This window comes from Poecilia mexicana, unplaced genomic scaffold (genome assembly GCF_051168715.1).
Source record: "Poecilia mexicana isolate PSO_F unplaced genomic scaffold, ASM5116871v1 scaffold_20, whole genome shotgun sequence".
Classification (NCBI taxonomy): domain Eukaryota; kingdom Metazoa; phylum Chordata; class Actinopteri; order Cyprinodontiformes; family Poeciliidae; genus Poecilia; species Poecilia mexicana.
The window spans coordinates 15,278,808-15,299,642 of record NW_028263389.1 but is presented as its reverse complement, the minus strand read 5'-3'; the positions used below and the strand labels follow the sequence as shown (position 1 = coordinate 15,299,642).

Below are 20,835 nucleotides of genomic sequence, written 5' to 3'. Positions count from 1 at the left end.
AGCTGCACACAACCAGGGTGGGCTCAACCGTACGTTCGATTTCATATCACACACTTTTGAGAAAAGGAACGCAGAACTTACACTTAAGTTTCTCCTGGAGATTCATCAGTGTTAGAAGGTTGTATTTCCAGGAAAGGCGCGGTGAGTCGTGGTAATGGTACGTCCCCTTAAATGATTCCTGCGATTGTTATTTTTGTAACTCTAACAGATTTGAAGTCATAATTTCCAGTCGTGATTTACAGTGTATGAAGACGTGCTGAGACAGAACGGTCATGTCATACTTGGCCACCGCGAAGGCCGCTAGTGAGACAAAGAGCTGCTAACAGGAGGTCTCATTATAATCGTAAGCTCACTGAACACCAAAGGTCTTGGCTGCATGATGAGAAACCTAATATGTTCGACCTCTCGCATTTACAACGTAGTGGAAGAAAATCATTACATTTAAGGAAACAGAGTACATTATCTTCTAATTTAAAAGATTTTCTAGTGCCACAAAACCTTGAAAAATCAAACAAGAAAGTAGGAGATAAATGAATACTAATATGCCTTTACATTTTTCTGTGGCAGATGGGTGACTTTTAAAACACTTAGCTTTAATTCTTTATTTGAGCTTAGATGTCTCATCCCTGCAGCTGAAAAGCTACCTGAAGCCTCCAGTAAGAAAATACGTTGTTTTCAGTTCATTGCATCAGTGTTGATGGTCGAGGCGTTAACCTCCAGTTTAAATTTTTAAATTCAAAGAAGGCAAATAGTTAAGTTCAAAGTACCAACGGTTTGCTCACTAAGAAAATTGCAGATTGCATTTTTCATTCATATTCAAAGAAAGCCTTATGAAATAATTGTGTGTTAAATAAAAGTTTGTCTTGTAAAAAAAAAACCTTCATCTGACTGGACCATTGCAAAACTTGATGTACGCTTGGACTCACTGTGATGTTTAAAGGAAATCATTTGCTTTCTAATGAAGGTATGGATTAAAACTGAATGGTATTGGGTACAATTCATAACCTCACCCATCTTTGCAAAAATCATAATTGCACCTGATGAAACGTAATCCCATGACTCTAAACTCTGCTCCTTAGTCTAGTCTATATACTGTATATGCAAAAGCTGTTTGTCAATCTCATCCTGTGCATGAAAAACAAAAGTTGCATCAACAAAACCAACATTTTAATCGGGGTGCGTGGACTGTTAGATGTGCTCCATTTAATTTGAACAGCAGCAATTTACAAGGCTCTGTTAATGCGCTCAGATTTATGATAAAACAATGGGGTGAAGATCAGCGCTTCATTTACCTTCAGGATTAAACTCAGGAAGTAGTATTCTCGGCTCATTTTGCGGCATTATTGTCAGTTGGACTGCAAACGAAACCTGTAGCTAAGCACGCAATCAGCATTATGCTATCCCAGCATCTTGTCTTTCTGGTAAAAGGCTTTTTGTACCTTATGTATTTCTTAGCTGCTGGGGTAAACAGTCTCCCGGTAGAAAAACCCATGCTGCTCCCAGTTGGAGGAAGTGTCCCCCTGGAGAGGCTGGTGGTAGAAGTGGGCTGCATCCCTGGAATCCCAGACGCATTCCAGAGGAAATGAACGCTGGTGTCGCCTGTGGGGGCGCAAAGAGCCTCCCCGCAACAGTGTCTGTCTCCAGTGGGTTGTCTTTGATCCGTCTGTTTACTGAAGAATTCCCTTCACCCCCCATTCCCCCCCCACACACACACACACACACACCCTGATGTCAGTTCCTGTCCCCCAGGGCCCTGGCCTGTGTCCCTCCATGCAGCCTCACCTTGGTCCAACTCACTGACCACCCAGTATTTTCGCTGAGTCATTGTTTCTTCTTCTATTTGTCTTTTCCTGAACACATACATGTGTTGTGCAATTTCTAAATTCCTTTATTCACCTCTTGTCTTTTTTTTTTTTTTGCTTAACGTAAGCAATGACTTTAATAAAGTCTATCTTTATTACATGCCTACAAGACATGCAGATGAATTCCTGTAGTATTAATAAGATATTTTCATCAGTTCCTCTCTGAGCTCTTTTATATGATGATGTCTGTAGCTGGAGGTCCTTCTGCCTTTTTGAAGTACGAGCTTGTTATAACACTAAACTTTACGTTACCCCCTTTGTTTGCTTTGCAGTGGTGCAAAGAGTCGACAGTGTGTCTGAAGGTATTGCAAGCTATGGCGGAAAGATAATTGCGGTCGAGACAGATCTAAAAAAGCTTGGTACGTATTTACTAGTACGAAAAGAATACAAAAGTGAGACAGCGGAGAGATTTCTCCATTTCAATGTGCTGGTGGTCATTTTCAGATGACCAGACGGAAGAGAAGTCCGAGAACACCACCACGGAGATTCAGGCTTTCAAGAGCAACGTCTGGGCCCTGCAGAGGCAGCTGTCTGCGGTGCAGGAGCACGTCCACAGCGATCAGGTCAAGCTGAGTCAACTGCAGAGCATTGGCTCAGAGATTCAGAGCAGCCAGGGCACCATTCGGGGGCGTCTCGGCAGCAACACAGCCGCCCTGCGTTCGGTAAACGGCACGTTGCAGTCTTACGGCAACATCATCGAGAGCCTGCAGGAGGACACGGCCAGACTGCAGAGGGAGCTACAGCAGCAAGTGAAACTACAAAGTCAGGCGCTTCTCAGCATCAGCAACCTGAACCTCACTCAGGCCCAGCAGAGAGGCCTCATTGCAGCTCTGCAGCGGGTCGTCGATGAAACCAGCCAAGCAATTCACAAAATGCGCAACGACTATCAGAACCTGGAGCAGACGGCGCGTCAGACACACTCCGACGCCGAGTGGCTTCGTGGGAAAATGGAAAACCTGCAGGTTGTAGCGAGCAATGCCTCGACTCTGGCTAAAGCCAACAACGACAGCCTGGAAGACGTGGGGGCACAGCTCGCTTTTATGACCAGCCAGCTGCAGAACACCAGCAGGCTGGCTGAGGGTCATGACCAGACGCTCAGAGCGATCATGGACCGGCAGAGGGACTTCAGCAACCTCACGTCCGCAAAGTTCGACCGGGTAGAGATGCAGGTGGATGAGCTGGAGGAAACTATGGACCGCGTTACGGGCAACATGAGCCACACCACGCAACTTCTGGGAGCCATAAACTTGAACCTCAATGACTTGCGCAGCTGCTCCGAGACCATCGGCCGTCACTCAGACGTCCTGCAGAACCTTAACGACAGCGTGTCAGACGTCAGGATGGATGCATCCAGCCTGAGGTCACAACAGGAGGAGCTGGCAGCCCGCTTGGACAAGGAGGTCACCAGCCTCTCTATTGTCATGGAGGAAATGAAGCTGGTGGACACCAAGCACTCACAGCTGATAACAAACTTCACTATTTTACAGGGTGAGTAATCGGGTGAAGCCTTTCTTGAACTGCTTTTGAGAATTTTTCCTAACTTCAAATTACCTTTTACATTTGAAGGCCCGCCTGGTCCGAGAGGACCAAGAGGGGACAGAGGACCTCAAGGACCACCTGGTCAGATGGGAACCAAGGGAGAGAGGGGTGAAAAGGGACCTCCAGGAATCAGAGGATCTAGAGGAGAACAGGGTTCACCGGGACCACCAGGTCTCCCAGGGTTAAAGGGCCTCCCGGGTGTACCTGGAAGCCCTGGACCAAAAGGTTCTCGAGGGTCAGGAGGCAGAGCTGGACCTCCAGGAGCAAAAGGAGAACCAGGACAGGCTGGTCTTCCTGGAAGAGATGGCCAGACTGGTGTACCAGGACTGCAAGGACCACCGGGCATCCGCGGACCAATTGGACCAGCTGGGGAGCAAGGCCCCAGGGGTCTACCTGGACCAGTTGGGCCCCCAGGGCCTGTGGGACCACCAGGGCTACCAGGAATCCCCATTCAAAGTCCAGCAGTGCCTTTTCCACAGGAAGAGGCAGTTCCTCGTGCACTGATAGCCCCAGGTAAATCCTTTTCTCTTCTTTAAATGCTTCCAAACATTATCTTGTTCTTCAATGGCCGGCTTATGAAGATTAATGTGTAATTCACAGTATGTAAACGTTAAAGATGCAATGAAGTGAAACTGGCCGCATGCCCCTTCTGGAGGAGGGGCTTCTCTAAATTTAGTAGCTTAATGAAGTGCTGCATTAAAAAAAAAAAAAAAAACCTTCCCGGCTGGCATAGTAAACTGATTCTTACTGCATTGTTTTGTAACTTGAGTGAAGTTGGAATGTATGTAATGGAACTTGAATCTTTCACTATGTCTGTATTTAATCTACTATATAATTTTCCTCAAAATAAATTGTTTTGTGAAGTGGCGCTTTGTAAAACTAAATTGAATTAATGAAACTTTACCCTTAAGAGAAATTAAACCGCTAGCATCTGATTATTAGTGGTTGCACAATTTTCCATCCGAGAAGAATCTGGTGCATTTTCCTATTAACTAATTATGGAATCTCTTAACGTTTTGCAGGTTGCCCTCTTGGTTGGGTGAACTACAACGACAGGTGCTACTACTTTTCCAAAGACCTGGACAGTTTTGATGATTCAAAAGCTAACTGTGAATCCCAACTGGCAACGTTGCTGATCATCAGCGACAAGGAAGAACAGGTGACGTGTATATGTGGTCAGCAGCTGTAAACACAGACAGAGCTGCTGTTGCGAGTTCAACTTGTGACTGACTGTTTTATTTTTCCCGTCGTGTAGAAATGGTTGGAGGGGCAAATAGTTGGAAAGGGCTACTTCTGGATGGGTTTGACGGACAGAGAAGAGGAGAATGCGTGGCGCTGGGTGGATGGAACAGTTCCTGCGTTCACGTCAGTGTTGAATAAACATTCAGAGTTTTTTCTTTCTTTGCTTCCAGAATGATGTCATCCCAATTAATTAAGTGTGTTTTGGCATTGATATATTGTACAAGTGGTGTTGTATGTTTAAAGTTTTACATCGTTACTAGGTAACCCTTGTGATTTATTATGTTTCTGACCCTCCTGACTTGGCTTTTAAAGTGACCTTCTCAGGGCCTGCTTTAAGTCCATTTTAATCAGCATACTGAAATTTCATAAATATCCCAATACAATTTATTTGTGGACTATCTCCTAAACATTTATTCCAATACAAAAAAAGCACAATAAAATGATTTATAAATTTAAGATTAAACTTGTTCACTGAAAACTAAGGCATAATTTTCTTTGCAAAACAGTTCAAACAATAGATCAAAACCATTTCAAAATGTGATCCAATTCTCTTAACATGCAACATGTAAAAAAATAAAAATAAAAGGGGATAAAAATATATAGAAGACCCTAAAAACATATTAAAGCTAAATGTAGTGATGTAAAAATCCTTAACACTGCAAATCGGTAGCCAAAAATTTTCCTTTTCTTATTACAAATTTCTTTTCGGAGGTAAACTTGTGCTCTTTTTCCACCTGCCTCTCACTGTGCAGTTACTGTAAATAAAGACTGTTGTAATTATAATGTGTGGTGGCCCCCTGTTGTCCACTTGCAGGAAGTGGAAGCCCGGCCAGCCTGACAACTGGGGCCACAGCCATGAGTCGGGGGAAGACTGTGCAGGTCTAATCCACGAAGGTCTATGGAACGATTTCTTCTGTGAAGATCTCATTAGCTATATCTGTGAGAAAGAACTGGAGACCTGTAAGTCTGCTTCAGTGTCTGGATTTGTATTTGCAGCCTGACCTGCATTTATTTAGGCAGTCGTTTTTAAGGGTTGCTCTCGTTTTTGTCTTTACAGCAAAATCATAGCAGTTAAATAAAGGAGCGCGGCGAGCAGCTCAGCTTTGTCCATGCAGCACTGATTGACTGAAGGGGCTTGTGGACAGTCTGGACGGAGAGCGGAAAGAGACAATTTTGAAATGAGTCCAGGGGCTGCGGTTTTTCCGAAACTGTGTCTTCCGAGGAGACTCGAGTGCATCATTACCAGCAAGTGCAATACAGCAGGACATCCAAATGGAGGAGAAACTGTAAAAAAAAATCGACAACTGATTTTTCTATATAAAACATGTTATATACCTGTACTTGTACAACTAAACACCTGAATGTTTCATTAGGCAAGTTTTATAGGGAAGTGTAAGGGTTATAAACGTCAAAAGGATTGTAATTTTGTATAATTCAGAGATTACAATGTGCAAAATAATAAGTAAAAAAAAAAGCACATAGCAGACATACTGTCTTCAACGAAACATGTATCTAACCTCATGAATGTGTATGTACTATTTTCATTTAAATACAAATATAATGAAGGTACATGTATAAGGAAAATGCCACAATCAAATTAATCGGTGCCTAATTCAGTCAGGCACCAATTTCTTCTTTAAGGTCTCATGTGCCGATTGTGAATCTAAGGACTGCAGCACATATGAGAGAGAAAAAAAAAGCTGTACGTTGTTTGCTGGAGCTAATAGTTCTGAATGTTATAAGAAGTAATTATAAGATTCTTTTTATTTGGCCATAAAATCATTTGTACCAAATCTTTATCTGGCTGTTATTGAACTCAAACAAGAGCATCACAGTAAAGCTGCATCCTAACACATTAGAATGTGATATGCACGTTTCATTTATTGGGTTTGAAGGTGAAGATCATGCAGATTCATTGCAGAAGTGGTTTATTTTAAGCAATTCTATATAATAATTTTAATAACTTAAAAAAACAAAAACATTACATGTATGTATTTGTCCCCGTCCTACAGTTTTGAACTTAGTACTTGAGCCCAGCTGCTATTGCAGAAATACTACATCAATACAACGTGGCATGGAGATAATCATCCTGTGGTTTTGATGAGGTGTAATGAAAGCACATGCAGCTTTGACGGCTGCGTTGCTTGCTCTGGAGAAAGAGTCTTGTCACTTTTCTCCTAGACTTATGTAAGGCAATCCTGATATTTTTCCTGTTCTTCAGGAGTTATTTTGTTTCCTGGATGTCTGGAACTGGTGGTTCTTGCAGCATTAACTCCAGCCTTATTCCACATCCCAGAAATCTGCCTCAAACAGGTTTTTGAACGTTGCTTTAGAGTCCTCTGTAGGCTCTAGTTATCCTTGTTGCTTTCTCACCTCTTTCTACCAGTTTTTCCTTCCACTTAGCTTTCCAGTAATACATGGGATGCAATACTTTCCCTTCCTCCTTATACTAGATCCAAAGGATTTCTACTATTTGCAGGACAGCTATCAAGTCAGCAGTTTTCCACATGACTATATGCTAGGACTTCATATAATGTTTCAGTTAAAATTCTTTTCATTATCAGTAAACCAAAATTTTTAATTTAACAAAATGAATTGCCTGAAATATGCCCCACTGTCTGTAATGACTCTACATTCTAAAGTACCAAGTTCTGTATTTTATAACCGAAATAAATATAATAGCATTTGAATTTATTGAGATGTACCTGCATCATCATGTTGGATGATGCATTTAAAGACAAATGTTTAAATGCTATTAATGAATGAGGAAGAAATACCTCGTTTTAAATAGTTGCTCTGCCAAACAAAAATTAGAGAATAAAGGAAAAAATGGCTGATCCTAATCTCAAGGCAGTCGACTGGTTCATCTCTAGGACTCTCAGTATAAATAAAACACATATGTTGAGCCTTTCTACTTGTAGAAAATGTGCTTTTTTTCTGCACTCAGCTTTAAATTACAAAACAATGAAGGGAAAACCTCACCAATAAATCCATTAAAACATAACGGTGGTTTGATTTCTGCGCAGCTTAACCGAAGTTCATCACAAACTCTCTTCGCTGTTGAAGGATTGAGTTTATTCATTTTGCACAAAAAGGTATTTTCACATTTCTTTTTAAATATCTTTCCATTAGATTTAACATTTGGTGTTTGTTTTCTCCTCTTTAACCCAGATGATAAGCAAAAAGTGTTGATTCGCTTTGATTAACCACAGTCCATGCAGATCATTGACCGACATTTCCTTTCGGGTCATTTCACATCCAGCTTTCCTGCTTCAGGTCAACTCCAATCACAGTCACTCCTTCAGCTGCACAGAAGATTGAAAAGATCTTAATAGCACCTTTAATAGGATAGAGGCTAGCTACCTTTCTACGAGTATGGACACGTTAAAACACAAAACGAGACGCAGAACGATGACTCAGAGCGCTGACACAAATCTAAAAATGCTCTTTAACAAACTGTTACCTCTGCAAAGACTCTTAGGAAGTCTTGTGGACACAGTAAACATCAAAATATTAAAATAAAGCACTAGCTGAGCCAAGCAGACAGAGTTAAGTTGGAGCTGTGCTTGCTCTAAGTGAGACGGTGTGTGGTTTAAGATTTCACATTGCATCATTTACACGAAAAGGTAAAACAAATATACACAAAAGCAGCAGCACATTTGTCTAAATGTAGATTTATTGTTGAGGTATGGTTGAACTTTTTGAACCATGATCTGTGCAGCCACGTTGTTTTTTTGTTGTTTTTTTTAAATCTGCCAATTAGTTGGGCTGAGGGACAATTCAGAGCACACAACGTACAATCTTCCTTCCACGTTTCTTCTCATGTTTCCTGTCATGACGCAGCGATGTGGCTCAGTTTCTCTTCGGTGCAATGAGATGGTGTAAAGCCAGTGGGTGAATGAAGGAATCCAGATCTCTCAGAGCTGAGACACAACTCCAGAACTGTAAACATCTTGCCAAATAACCATTCAAAACAGGAATTTATCCAAGTTTTCGTCGTCGTCATCATCATCATTATCATCATCATCATCATTGCTGGTTGTCAGGCAGGTTGTCAGCTGCTTCTCGGGTCCCGTGCAGTTAAGAATGCCAACAGCCAAAAAGAAAAGGTGAGATGTGTTGGGGGTGAGCGGGTGGAGCGGAGGTCAGGTGAGGGCGATGTGGAGGCAGGCTGGCTCAACGGATGAAGTGGTGCCCATCTAGTCATCCTTCTCCACTATGACTTCACCGTGGAGCACCCTCCTCCTCTGCCGCAGCATGTGCAAGTAGAGCTGAGGAAAGACTAAGAAAAAAAAACACAGCACAGACATAAACTGATGAGAAATCACAATAATACGGTTGCCATGAGGACATCTAAACAGTGCCTTGCTAAAGTGTTTTTACTTTTGGTGTACATTTGTATTCAGCCTTTTTGACTCTATTAGTCCTAAATCCTCTGAAAGACTCTGCAAACCTACATATGTTTCCCCCGAAACAGAGCGGCAGAGTAAGAAGAGAATTAACCAGAGAAAGCCAAAAGGATAATGACAACTTGATGAGCTTCAGAGATCTACAGCTCAGGTGGGAGAATCTGTCTCCAGGAATAACTTCCTCTAATAAACACTGGGGAAGAAAATGAAGATGGTTCTAGTGGGTGATGTGAGGGCGGGGGCTGGGGGAAAGCAGCAGAGAAGATGCAATATTGTCAAGAATAGAAACACCACATTGTTTAAAACAGAGAAAAAGTTGATCTTCCACAATCCTTTAAAAACCGTCAACAACTTGCACAAAATGAAGAAGAAAAACAATTTCAGTAAATGTGAAATGTGGAACCAAAGTGTGGTTCCATTTTCTAGTTGGACCTAATAAAATGATGCACTGCCGGCGCCGGTTTTACAGGAAGAGGGTGATTTTGAGGGGGAATAAACAGAGCAGAGCAGCAGGAGGAGATGGATTCTGACTGTAAAGAAGGTACAAGTTGCATAACCAACAGACAAACAGGTTTGTTGAGCAAAAGGCAAATACTATACTAGATATTATATGTTTGTTAATTTTTAGTTCATTTTTTCTTCTAATGTCATTTCACTCAGATATCAGCAAGAGCAGGGAGAACCCAAATTTAAAAGGCTTGATGGAACAACCAACAAGTTAAAGAAAGCTGGGACTACATACTCCTTACTGCCACCTAAAACATTGCTCAGAGAGAACACGACGACTCACTTGGCTCTGATAACAAAGGAAACTTTAAGACTGTTCTGGAATTAATTGCTGTCAAAAATGAAAATGTTGACATTTGTGCAGAATGCAAAGTACATAAATAAAATAATTGAGAATGAGGTTCTGGATTGTCAGGCATCCGATGGTGGCGCAGCAGGAGTTGAGGCTACAATCAAGGACCAAGCAAAATATAACTTTTACATCCACTGTCTCAAATTAACTTTAGTGGATGTGGTCAAAGCTGTTCCACAGGTTAATTCTTTACTGTGCTTGTACTTAATTGTTCAAAAGTAATAGATTTAGTTAACGCTTTGGTTCAGTCACTGAATGACTTCAGACAGGAATTATAGTTTCTTATTATCTATGGTAGTGGACATTTCTGACCAATGTGATTATGTAACACCTGCAGGCAAAAAAAAAAAAAGATAAAAAAAACTAGGCTACAAATTTGGTGACAAATCAGTTTTGACAAGTGTTGGTCAGAGAGAATTTAAACGAGATCAGGATTTTTTTCAAACAACCTTTTTCTACCCGGTCATTAGATCAAATGCTCAGTAGGCTGAACAAGTTATTTTCAGACAAGCTTTAAATCCCAAAAGTCATTCATTCCTAACAAAACTACTTACATTTGATCGTCTGTATAATTTAAATCTTGATGACTTAAGGAACAAATTACTTCATTTAAGTGCCCGTTTAGGAAGTAAAGTGCAGAAACTGTTGCGAAGACCCATCTGCTCTAGCAGATCCAACTCTGGTTCTTGAGCCATATAAGGAGGTGCTTTTCAGACTCTGCAAGATAACAGTTGCAATCCCACTTCAACTTGTGAACACAGCTTTTCTGCTTTATGTCAGTCGTAACTGAAGAGAGATTAAAAAATCTGTGACTGCTTTGTACTGAGTCTAAATGAGCTGAGGCTTTGAGTCCTCAGCTGTTTGTTGATCGGTTTTCCAAAAACCACAAAACAGAGTTACTGCAGTACTAATAAATACAGTGAGTTTTCTGGTCGAGCTAATGGTGTTGGAGTTAAGGTTGCACTGAAATTTAAGAATGCATTTTTAGTTTATTTAGCTAAAAATGCAACTAGCATTAAAATGCACAGATCTGAAGTTAAAAAGAGATGCTGAGACGAATACTGTTGTTACATGTTGTCACTGAACCACATAACTAAGAGATTGAAGTATTCTTTGGTAAATATATTTATATTTTGGAACCTTCTGAAATCTATTGTATCTAAAGCGACTGCAAATGAACTGCTGTTATTATATTGTTGCAGTTATAAACTAAAATTTGAGATAACTAGAGATAACTTTTGTAGGGTCGTTTCTTTTATTTTTCCTTTTGCAAATAAGGGTAATTTCTCTTCAACATCATAATTATGCACTACTTTATTTTGGCCAATCCCATAAAATCCCAAATGAATACAATTAAGTTTGCATTTTTACCATGACAAAATATGTCAAAATTTAAAGAAGGCATGAATATTTTTAAGGCTATATATTGCGTTTTTCTCATGACTGTATATCAAAGCTAAGTTATGGTAATATGCACACATTGTCATCTTGCCAATAAAAGCAAGGCCATTTGTGAAATACATTAAGTTTCAATGTTTGTTTCCACTGATAGTCTTGGAATAACCCTGAGTCATCATTTCAACTTGAGCGTAACTGCTTCTTCCTGTCTGAGGGTGGTGCTGTCACTCCAGTCAAGATCTTGTGCTCTATGTTTTGAGCTGCTGACTACATTAATAAGGGTTTCTATACATTTGCCATATCTGCACTTAAATTTGTGAGTTACGAATCTATTGTGCCCATTTTAAAATATGACTATGGATGACAGAGGGGCATGCTTTAAACATGAAACCTGTAAAAACCAGAGACTGAATGGAATACAAAAGGACAACAAGGGAAAACCAGAGCATAAGGAAGAAAGACAGTTGGACAGAAAGGAGAAAATAGAACTGACACACTAAGGACCGAAGAAAAATTAAGGAAACAGGAAAATGCATAAGAGAGGAGGGTAAGGAAAAAATTAACAAAAGACTTTGAAGAAGGAAGGGAGAAACAAAAGAAAAAAATCTGAGGCGGAAAGAAAAGTATAAAGGATTGCGGGAAGGATACAATAATAAAAGAAAGCATGGAGGGACACAATAGTTAGATAATGGGAACAGCAAACAAAGTTTGGAAATACTAAGATGTTTCCTTACTGTCTTCTTCCATACTTATCCAGACCTGGAAAAAGCTGAAATAAAATTCCAGACTTTTGCAGTGTATGTCGAAAAACTTGTCTATGCTAATGTTGCAAGGAAAATATGTAATTGTGACACTACTGCTGAATAAAATCTACCATTTTCCCTGTATCTCGACGCAATGTTCCTACTACTTTCAGAGAGTCAAGAGTCCTTGTAACTGGCCAAATATATTATCGAAATGCAGGGTTTGAGCGCATGACATTCAAAATACAGCAAACTACCAAAGAAAAAAAAATCTTTGCAACTACCAAAGATGCAAAGATATTCATCCAAAGAGTATTCTACAAATCTTGTGAATTTTTTTACACTGATATTGTAATGACAAAGTGCAATTCAATACATTTAGAAACCCTTGCTTGATGTCTATTGTCACTACTGGTTGTACAGTGGCTTCTAATACACAGTAGTTTCAGAAGCTTTACATGTCAATAGAGCAATCTAAAACAACCTTTGGATCCATTTTGTTCAGTTTAGACTTAGTTTTGTGAGGATTTTTCAATTATGTCACGTTTTGTAGATTTGACAAACTTAAAGAGGGAAATGTCTCCTTACGTGGGATGTAGGACAGCATGACGATGATGAGGAAGTAGTAGTAGTCGAACGACACATTATATTTGTTGGGGAGCCTCATGGAGTACATTCCAGACCTGCGCACGAATGGCAGAGCAGCGTAAATGGTGAGCAGCTCTCCGACGACTCCCAGTGGGTACAAGACGATGAAGAAGTTGTATCTGCAGAACAGAAAAACAGCAGGATGTCTTTCAATCCCAGTCTAAGTTATAGGCAAATCCAGTTGAAGACAGTAAGGTAAGCACACATAAGACTTGAACAAACTCGCATGCAGCACCATCACTTCTTTCATAGGTTAATTTCCTTTTGATTAAAAGCCACTTGTCATAAAAAAAACAACTACAGGCCACTGATATTTTACGTTTCATTATTTGTCACTACTTTGCCATTTGCATGGAAGGTCAAGCTTAGTTGAAAACACTCCGTAGTAATTATGGGGATTAATTGATTAATTACTTGGGGGAACTGGAAAGAGAGAAATCTATATGATATCTTCACGTTTTCACCACTAATTGCATGCATTCCAATACCTTTACCCAATTATATAATTAAAACATTTAATTTATGCCACCCAGGAACTTAAATGTGAGCCTAAAATAGTGAACAAGAATGGTCGATGTTTATCTGTGCTTGAGCCTGCTGCGCATTAAGCCAGCCAGCGGATCATGAAATTGAAGAAAGCGCTCTGAAGTTGGAGCTGAGGACCTTGATCCAAGATATCTGCTCCAGTCAGTGATCTGGCAACTGGAGACTGTGTGTATGAAACTGGAATGACCTGTGTGTATACATGGCCCGGCAGAGTGCACTGAAAGAACTTGTTGTTTGGTACATACAGGTGGCCACGACATTATGGCCACCTGTATGTAACAATGTGTTTTTCCCGGCCGTGACGGCATAGACCTCCATTGGTGAAGGTGTGCCGAGGTAACTGGCACAAAGACGTTCCCAGCAGATCCTTTTAGTTCTCAAAGACGGACATGAGGCCTTCACTGATCCGACTTGTTTGTTCAGGACATTTTACAGAAGCTCCGTTAGATTGAGAACAGGGGGAATTTAGAGCCTAGATCTACACCCTAAACTTCTTTTGCCCCTCAAAGCTTTGCTGGAGCCTTTTTCTTTGTGAAAAAATGGGGTGTGCTGCTTAAGAGGCCAGACCCAAAAGGAAATATTGTATTCATGAAAGTGAGTACATGATCTGCAACAATGGCCACAAGGATGTCAGGTCCTAATATTTCCTGGCAGTCGCATCATCACACTGTCTCCACATGCTTGCTGTCCACTAATGCATTCTGCAGCCAAGTATTTCCCAGGTAAAGACACAATCACACCTGGCAATCAACCTAATTCATCAGTTCATCAATTCAGTGTACAGTACTGACATTGGGTCACCCATCAGCACGTTCTCTGTATACTGATGTCCCTTCTTCGGACCATTTTTGATAGCACTGACCCCAACAGACCAGGCAAACTCCACAGAAACAGCAGCTTTGGAGAGGCTCTAGCCAAGCTTCGTGTCCAATGGTTTATCTGTTATATCCCACCCTCTAACAGGTACTACAATGAGGACATAGCCAGTGTGTTTCCCTACATCCGTCAGTGGTCATACAATTTTGCCTGATCACTGTTCTGCCAACTGTTTAGAGTTACTCTGGGCACATTGCGCTCCAGCACCAAAGCTGAAAGTGGGTCAACAGCTTCATGGAGAAATGTAAATTTTAAAATTTTAACTGCATTTAACCAAACTTGTCCAATAAACAGATGTGTTTTGTGGAACAGCTGGAAAAATTACTTGTTTTCCTTAGTGTTTGTCCTGTGGCTGTGAAGTTCCAGCAAATTCAAACAAACACATTGTGAATCACACCTTTCAGTCATTAGACATTATTTGTATGCATTTAGACGGAAAATGTCATATAAGACAACAGTAGAAGTTCAGCAACTAAAGTAAATATAACCAAGGTTTGATTGTTGGTGTGATGCTTATCGGCATGCCAGGTCAGCAGTGATAAAAAAGCTGGCAAGTTGATCTGTTTTAGAGTGTAATAAATATAATTTGTGCCCCACATGAGCTGACCAGCAGCTCAACAGGAAGCTGCAGGACAGAGATTTGGTTTGGCACTGTTTTATAGCAACTCAAGCCGCTGGATCAGACTGTGGCTGTAATTCGACCTCAGACAACAGTTCACAACAATAACCGCACCATGACTGGATGCACTTTGAGTATTTAACATAGTGACACTTGAATTTACACAAAGCACTATTAAAACTGTTGTTGCGAATCAATAGTTTGGCACTGCTGAGCTGAAAATGAGGGACTTGCTGTTATGAAATGTCCGTTAAACTTTCTTTATTTCCTTTTTTTCCCCCTCAGCCTGTCACAGTGACACTATTTATCCAAATCTTTTTAGCGACACTGGTGAAAAGCACCAAATATGTCTACTTTGCGATAAATAAAATGTATACCAGGGAGCCTCCAAAGAGCCATCAGCTTGAAACTTGTATTACAGAAGAAGATCAACTGAAAGCTGATTCATGTGTTGGGTGTAAAGATCACTTTTAGGCAACGTATTCAGACCCCTTGAACTTGCACTCAATTGTGAACTATTAAGAAAAGGCTGCTCAATATTCTTCAATGATGAGGAAAGCAAAGAACTTTAAATGACCTCTAGAAAACCTAGAAAACTCTACAGCCCCACAATGCACTTGGGTTCCTTGAAAGCAAAATATGGAGACATTACTGGTGGTTGGCAAAACTCAGATGGCTAGAAACATGATGTTTTCTGTCCTGTCACTATGTACATACATCCAGACCAAAGTCCGTGCTTCATTGTACTGTAGTATACCATGGCACGATCCAGGACAGTGGAGATTAGTGGAGACAGCAGAAAGACTCAGGGGAGCGTCTCTGCGGATGTGAGAGAAACGTCGGCTGAACATTCCATGACCAAAACAGACGGTCTTAAAAACAGGAGCAGCTGAACATGAGCCCTTCTCCGGGGGCCTGCCTCTTCCACGCTTGAAGAAAGACGTGAAGAGCAGGGGAGAGAGAGAGAATCAAGACCAGAGACCGAGCAAAAGGGAGAAAAAAGCCCCCCAAAAATAATCAAGTAGATGGTCCTTGTAGGTACGACTTCAGAGGGTGTCGCAAAGAGCAACGTCTCTCTGCGGTAGTGAGTTGTACACACAGTGCCTTTCAGCACAAAGTATTGCATAACCGTGAAATGAAAGAAAAATGATGCATATTTATATTTCAGCCCTTCTAAAACGATGTTCTGTAGATCCAATCACCTTTTCCCGCAAATACAGCTACAAGTCTTCAGTTAGGCCATAAATTATACCCTAGCAGATTTAGGTTTACAGCAATCTTTTAATTTTATGAGGAAGTTTCTGCTGACTGGAAGTAAAGTTAACGTTTTGGAGTTTTGACTGGAATCTGATGTAGAATCTGAGGGGAGGAGCTAAAGATTAGGGTGATGGAAAATACATCCCTAAAAGACCTCTGAGTCTTTACCGTTCTCACAGCTAAGTCATGCTATGCTATGCTAATTTGTACTGGTCTGCCATATAAAATCTTAATCAAATACATGAAAGTTTATGGCTGTGACATGATAAAATGTGGAAAGGTTCAAGTCATATGAAAGTGTTTGGTGGGCTGTTATTCCAGATGGCTGATGGCTCTCTCTGTTCTATAAGACATGTGTGCTTGGACTGCTATCAGTGTCAAAACACTAATGTCTGCGTCTGAAGTTCCCTCAGACGTCTCTGGTTTCAGGTGAGCCACTGTGAGCGCGGATCACCTCGTCACGAGTGATCACAGACATCGGAAGGATAGCATGACTTCCCTCTACAGCTGGAAGCATTCCTACATTTTTAGGTTGTAACCTGCTGATAGTTAGGGATGCAAATGTCCAAAGTTGGCAAATAGTCAATTTAAAACACATGCAGGTTATTTCTTCTGTACGATGTGAGCAGTTAGCTCCCAAGTGATGGATAACTGCTGTAAACAAAATGCAATAACAAACACACGCATTACTTCTTTGCGAGAGTCAGTTGATGAGTAATACACACACAAATGTACCATTACCAGACCAGACCAGCATGCTTGCAAAAAGTATGCAGCACCACAATATTAAATCGTTAGAGACGGTGTCTCCACCTGGCCCATTTGATGAAGTACGGCAGATGGTGGAGCAGGTTGAATGTGTAATAAGAATATCTGGTAATCTCTGTCACAGTCCACACGACCAGGAACAGGATTACACTTTCTTCGTTCTGAATCTTCAACAAAATGTACAGGTTATTGCCCATTATAGTAATAAATGCTGGCCCCAGACATCTTACGCTGACGGCAAATACTTTGACACTTTACGGATAATTCTAAAGGTAATATAAAAAAAGAAACGTTCAATTACAACTGATTTCCCTCCAGAAAACAGATACACCAACAATTCAGAGTTTATCAAAATTGACTGATGATCAGCCGTTCAGAAATAAAAATAAATAAATAAGTCAACGCATCATGCTTAAGCACTATGAGTTCAGGCTGATAACAATCTAGATCTAGGACATATAAGGAAAGAAGAAAAGAAGGAAGTAAATATCAGAGTAAGGACATAGACTAGGCAGGAAGGAAAGAAAAAAGAAATCAAAGGACATGAGGTAGGAATAAAGGGACACCAGAAAGAAAACAAGGAAAGAAGGAAAACAAAGAAAGATATAAAAGGAATGAAGGAAGGAAGGAGCGACGGACCAGTAGAGAAAGAATGATGGACACAAGGAAGAGTAAACTATACACATATAAGCTTTCAATTTATCCATAAGAGGCAAAATGTATTTCTTTTTACTATTATAGTGCAACTTCATCACTATTTTAATTTCTTCCTCATAGAAAATTGAAAAGCAACACGTCAATGGGAAAAAAGTTATAAACTGGCCAAAGTGAACTGCAGAGGTTTCAAAAAGGTACTAAGTATTGCTTTTTTGCATACGTGTCATTGCAATAAATAATTTTTTAAAGCATACCAACAAAAAAGTAGATAAGACGAGACACTAACCCAAAGATCTGAGAACTACATTTTATACGTCGTTTGATTGGAATGAATATTTACCTGTCTGATGCTACTGGTGATGAACCAAACCATGTAAATCCTTGAACACACTTGAACCCCAGTTACAATCACAGAAGTCCTCACAATTCCTGGAGTAGAGGCAAAGGAAACACATTCACAACCTGGGAACATACCAAAGTGTATGAAATAGGATCATATAAATGAAGTCAATCCTCACATACCAACGGCACAATGTCCCACCTGGATGACAAAGACGGTAGCAATTGGAGTTAACAATGTCTTTCACTTATTAAACAAAACTTTTTTTAAATATATTACAAACACTTACCTCAACTAATGCAAAAGTCTGGAAAAACTTGAGTGTCCTTGCTATACTTCTGTAGAGACCCTTATGTGTGCCTTTCTGGATGTAGAAGCGCATCATTGTGATTGCCAGAACCAGCCACCTGGAGAAAAAACAAGCCCCAAGCCATAAATCCTGTCCAGACAAAGCCATGGTGCTGCTCAGAGACAACAATCTGTAAAGGCTAATGGTATTTTTATACATTCGGAATAAAGAACGAGATCCCAACTCTGTAATGAGTTAGCAATGTGTTACATAAAAAAAACTCGATGTTCAGCAAAGACTTTCTTTATAGATATGCTGTTCAGCAAATATTAAAGTATCCAGATTTTCTTAATCAAAACATTACAAACATAGAGGCAAATTCAATAAAAATAAATAAACATTCCAATTCAATAGCAGCTGTGATTACAGTTGAGTCAAATTCAGCTTAAAATGTGAGTTAATAAAATGTTTTCCATTTACAGAAGTCCTGCTGATTGGGGAACAGTGGAAAGGAGTGGCTGTTTTATCACATGAATACAAACTCAATAAAAACATTTATTACAAAGACAAAATCACAGTGGAATTAAATTTGTCTGCAAGATTCTCAACACAATTTTCTCTTAACAAGCTTGTTGATGGAATGAAAGTTTCTGATCCACTGATTCTGACTAGAAGTCACTCATCTGTTCTCTGAAAACGGCCGCTGGTTTCATACTGTAAGACATACAACGTTATATTGTGATGATGTGATGATGTATTCTGCAGGTCTATTCATTGTAGTGAAATTGCCGTAGAACTGTCACAAAAGACCCACATAGAACATACTGAATTTTGTGGTTGTACATACACTATATACAATTTGTGAATGGAAGAAAAAAAAACACTTTTCAGGACCATCTATGTGAAGGACTATTTTATTCCATAACCATTTAACCAATTGTAATTTGCTTTTATGCTTTGATCTTATAAACACACCATAGCCTACTGTAGCCTGACAGATGAGTTGTTTTTTTTTTTTGTTTTTTTTTAATTCTGCTCATTGAGCACTTTCCCCATCCCAGACTGGGTTCCAGTGTCACCAGCAGCTCAGTCCGGCTATACTTATCACTGCGACCGTGGGACTCACAGTGGGCCTTGACGCCGACAGCATGCAGTCAGCCCTATTTGGACACAGCTCCAACACCAGCCTGTCACTTTAAACCAGCCACTGTTCATTCATTTTCTGTCGCCTCTCTCTGAAACCTCCCGTCTGGCTTTTCTTTAAACTCGTCATTTACTCTCAGAACCAGCCTCCATAAAGTATTTTTCTACCAACTCCAGCAGCCAAGCAGCTGCTAAATCCTTCGAGCTGAACAGGCACTTTCAGGCTGACACACACAGGCTCAGTCCTATAAACAGCAACACACGCTTACAGTTTTTTAGGGAGCGGCAAACTTATCCGGCTTTCTTATTAATAGGCAGCAGGAGGAAGAGAGGGGGTGGAATAAAGGGACATACCCGGCTGTCATGGCGATGTTGTAGAAAGTGAGCCATGCGGTTATGAGGGCGCTTTTCGTTCTCTTCTTGTTGTTGTTTTCCTTCTCCTCCACCGTGCCGTCCTCCTCGCTGGACGCCATGGCACCGGGGGCAGGGTGGGGAAGTCAGGAAGGGAGCTGACAGCTGGGGTGGGGAGCAGTGGGGTCGTCCATCCATCTAGCCACCCACAGAGACCCCCCTCTCTGTCACTCTCTCTCTCTGTGGGGCAAGTGCGTGGCCTGCTGGTGGGCCCCTCGACGCGTAATTAAACTCAGATTCTGATAGCATAAGGGTTCATTTACATCTTTCTTTATACTTTATTAATTCCAAAGGGAAAATAAATGCTCCAACTCAGATTATCAAAGTTTCTTCGAACGTTGCAGTTCCTGAAGGCTGTGGGTAGGAATTATCTTCTGTAGCAGTCTGTGTAACGGCAAATTAAAGAATCGTCTGACTGAAAACACTATGTTCTTGTTGTGTAACAGTGTCATGAGGAGGATGCGCATGACGTTCTGTGGATTTCAGTTGGACCGTTATGAGCATTGGGATATTTGCCAATTTTAAGGTGAGTCAGGAAAATAAATAGCGGATTTACTGGAAGGTAAAAAATAAAAATAAAAAAAAGACAAAAACTGCTTTCAAAGGTGGGAGTGGGTAAATACTGAAGCATGCAGACATGAGATCTGCTAAGACTCCTGATAGTCTGAGGAAAAATTATAATCCTGAGTCACTAAGTCTGTATGCTTTTATTATTTGAAAGGCAGCTGTCTCCAGACCAAGATGTAATTTGTATGAAAGTCTTGTTACAAAGCCTCTGCAGAGCTGAATGACTACTGCTGAGGAGAGCCATTTGATTTCGGTGAGTTGAAGCAGGGATGCATCTAAAGGTTGCAGGATAAACAGGACTGGACTTGGGAAAACCTGTTGTCAACTCTAAGCTGTACATTCAGCAACACATTCTCGTTTCGCCTGAATGACAAGAAAACACTTTTATTAAAACACACCATGTCACCTCTAGTGACAGATTCTAATAATTTTTAGCATGAAAAAACTTATCAGATCAGTTTAGGTGTCACTGGCTCACCATTAATATGATTTTTGCCACTAGATGGCGGTGCATCAGTGAAGAGAATCAATTTGTTTTTGCTATTGTTGAAGTGGGATTCTTGAATTAAAGATCTCAAATCCACTTTATTATAGATTATAAATATATGAAATCTTTAGCTTTAGGTGCATTACAACTCCAACCTTCAAGGTGTAGAAATTGA

At 40.5% G+C, this 20,835-nt stretch overlaps 2 protein-coding genes across 3 annotated transcripts in view; one reads left to right on the top strand and one right to left on the bottom strand.

Annotated features, from left to right (window-relative positions):
• LOC106915374 (collectin-12) overlaps positions 1–6,436 on the top strand; it is a 32,868-nt gene extending 26,432 nt beyond the window's left edge. For both annotated transcript variants that reach the window (XM_014982930.2, XM_088001326.1), the window contains 7 exons: positions 2,135–2,221; positions 2,307–3,350; positions 3,429–3,914; positions 4,424–4,560; positions 4,657–4,766; positions 5,458–5,603; positions 5,701–6,436. In XM_014982930.2, the coding sequence (XP_014838416.1) occupies positions 2,135–2,221; positions 2,307–3,350; positions 3,429–3,914; positions 4,424–4,560; positions 4,657–4,766; positions 5,458–5,603; positions 5,701–5,711 (2,021 nt within the window). In that variant the 3' untranslated portion in view covers positions 5,712–6,436. The remainder of the gene's footprint in view (positions 1–2,134; positions 2,222–2,306; positions 3,351–3,428; positions 3,915–4,423; positions 4,561–4,656; positions 4,767–5,457; positions 5,604–5,700) is intronic.
• Positions 6,437–7,696: 1,260 nt separating this feature from the next.
• Positions 7,697–20,393, bottom strand: hacd1 (3-hydroxyacyl-CoA dehydratase 1). The gene is made up of 7 exons (XM_014982932.2): positions 19,550–20,393; positions 18,053–18,170; positions 17,946–17,964; positions 17,764–17,852; positions 16,812–16,933; positions 12,641–12,819; positions 7,697–8,925 (listed from the first exon to the last, which is right to left on the bottom strand). Exons 1-7 carry the CDS (start codon positions 19,666–19,668, stop codon positions 8,843–8,845), a joined length of 729 nt encoding a protein of 242 aa, XP_014838418.1. The 5' UTR covers positions 19,669–20,393; the 3' UTR covers positions 7,697–8,842.
• Positions 20,394–20,835: the final 442 nt, after the last annotated feature.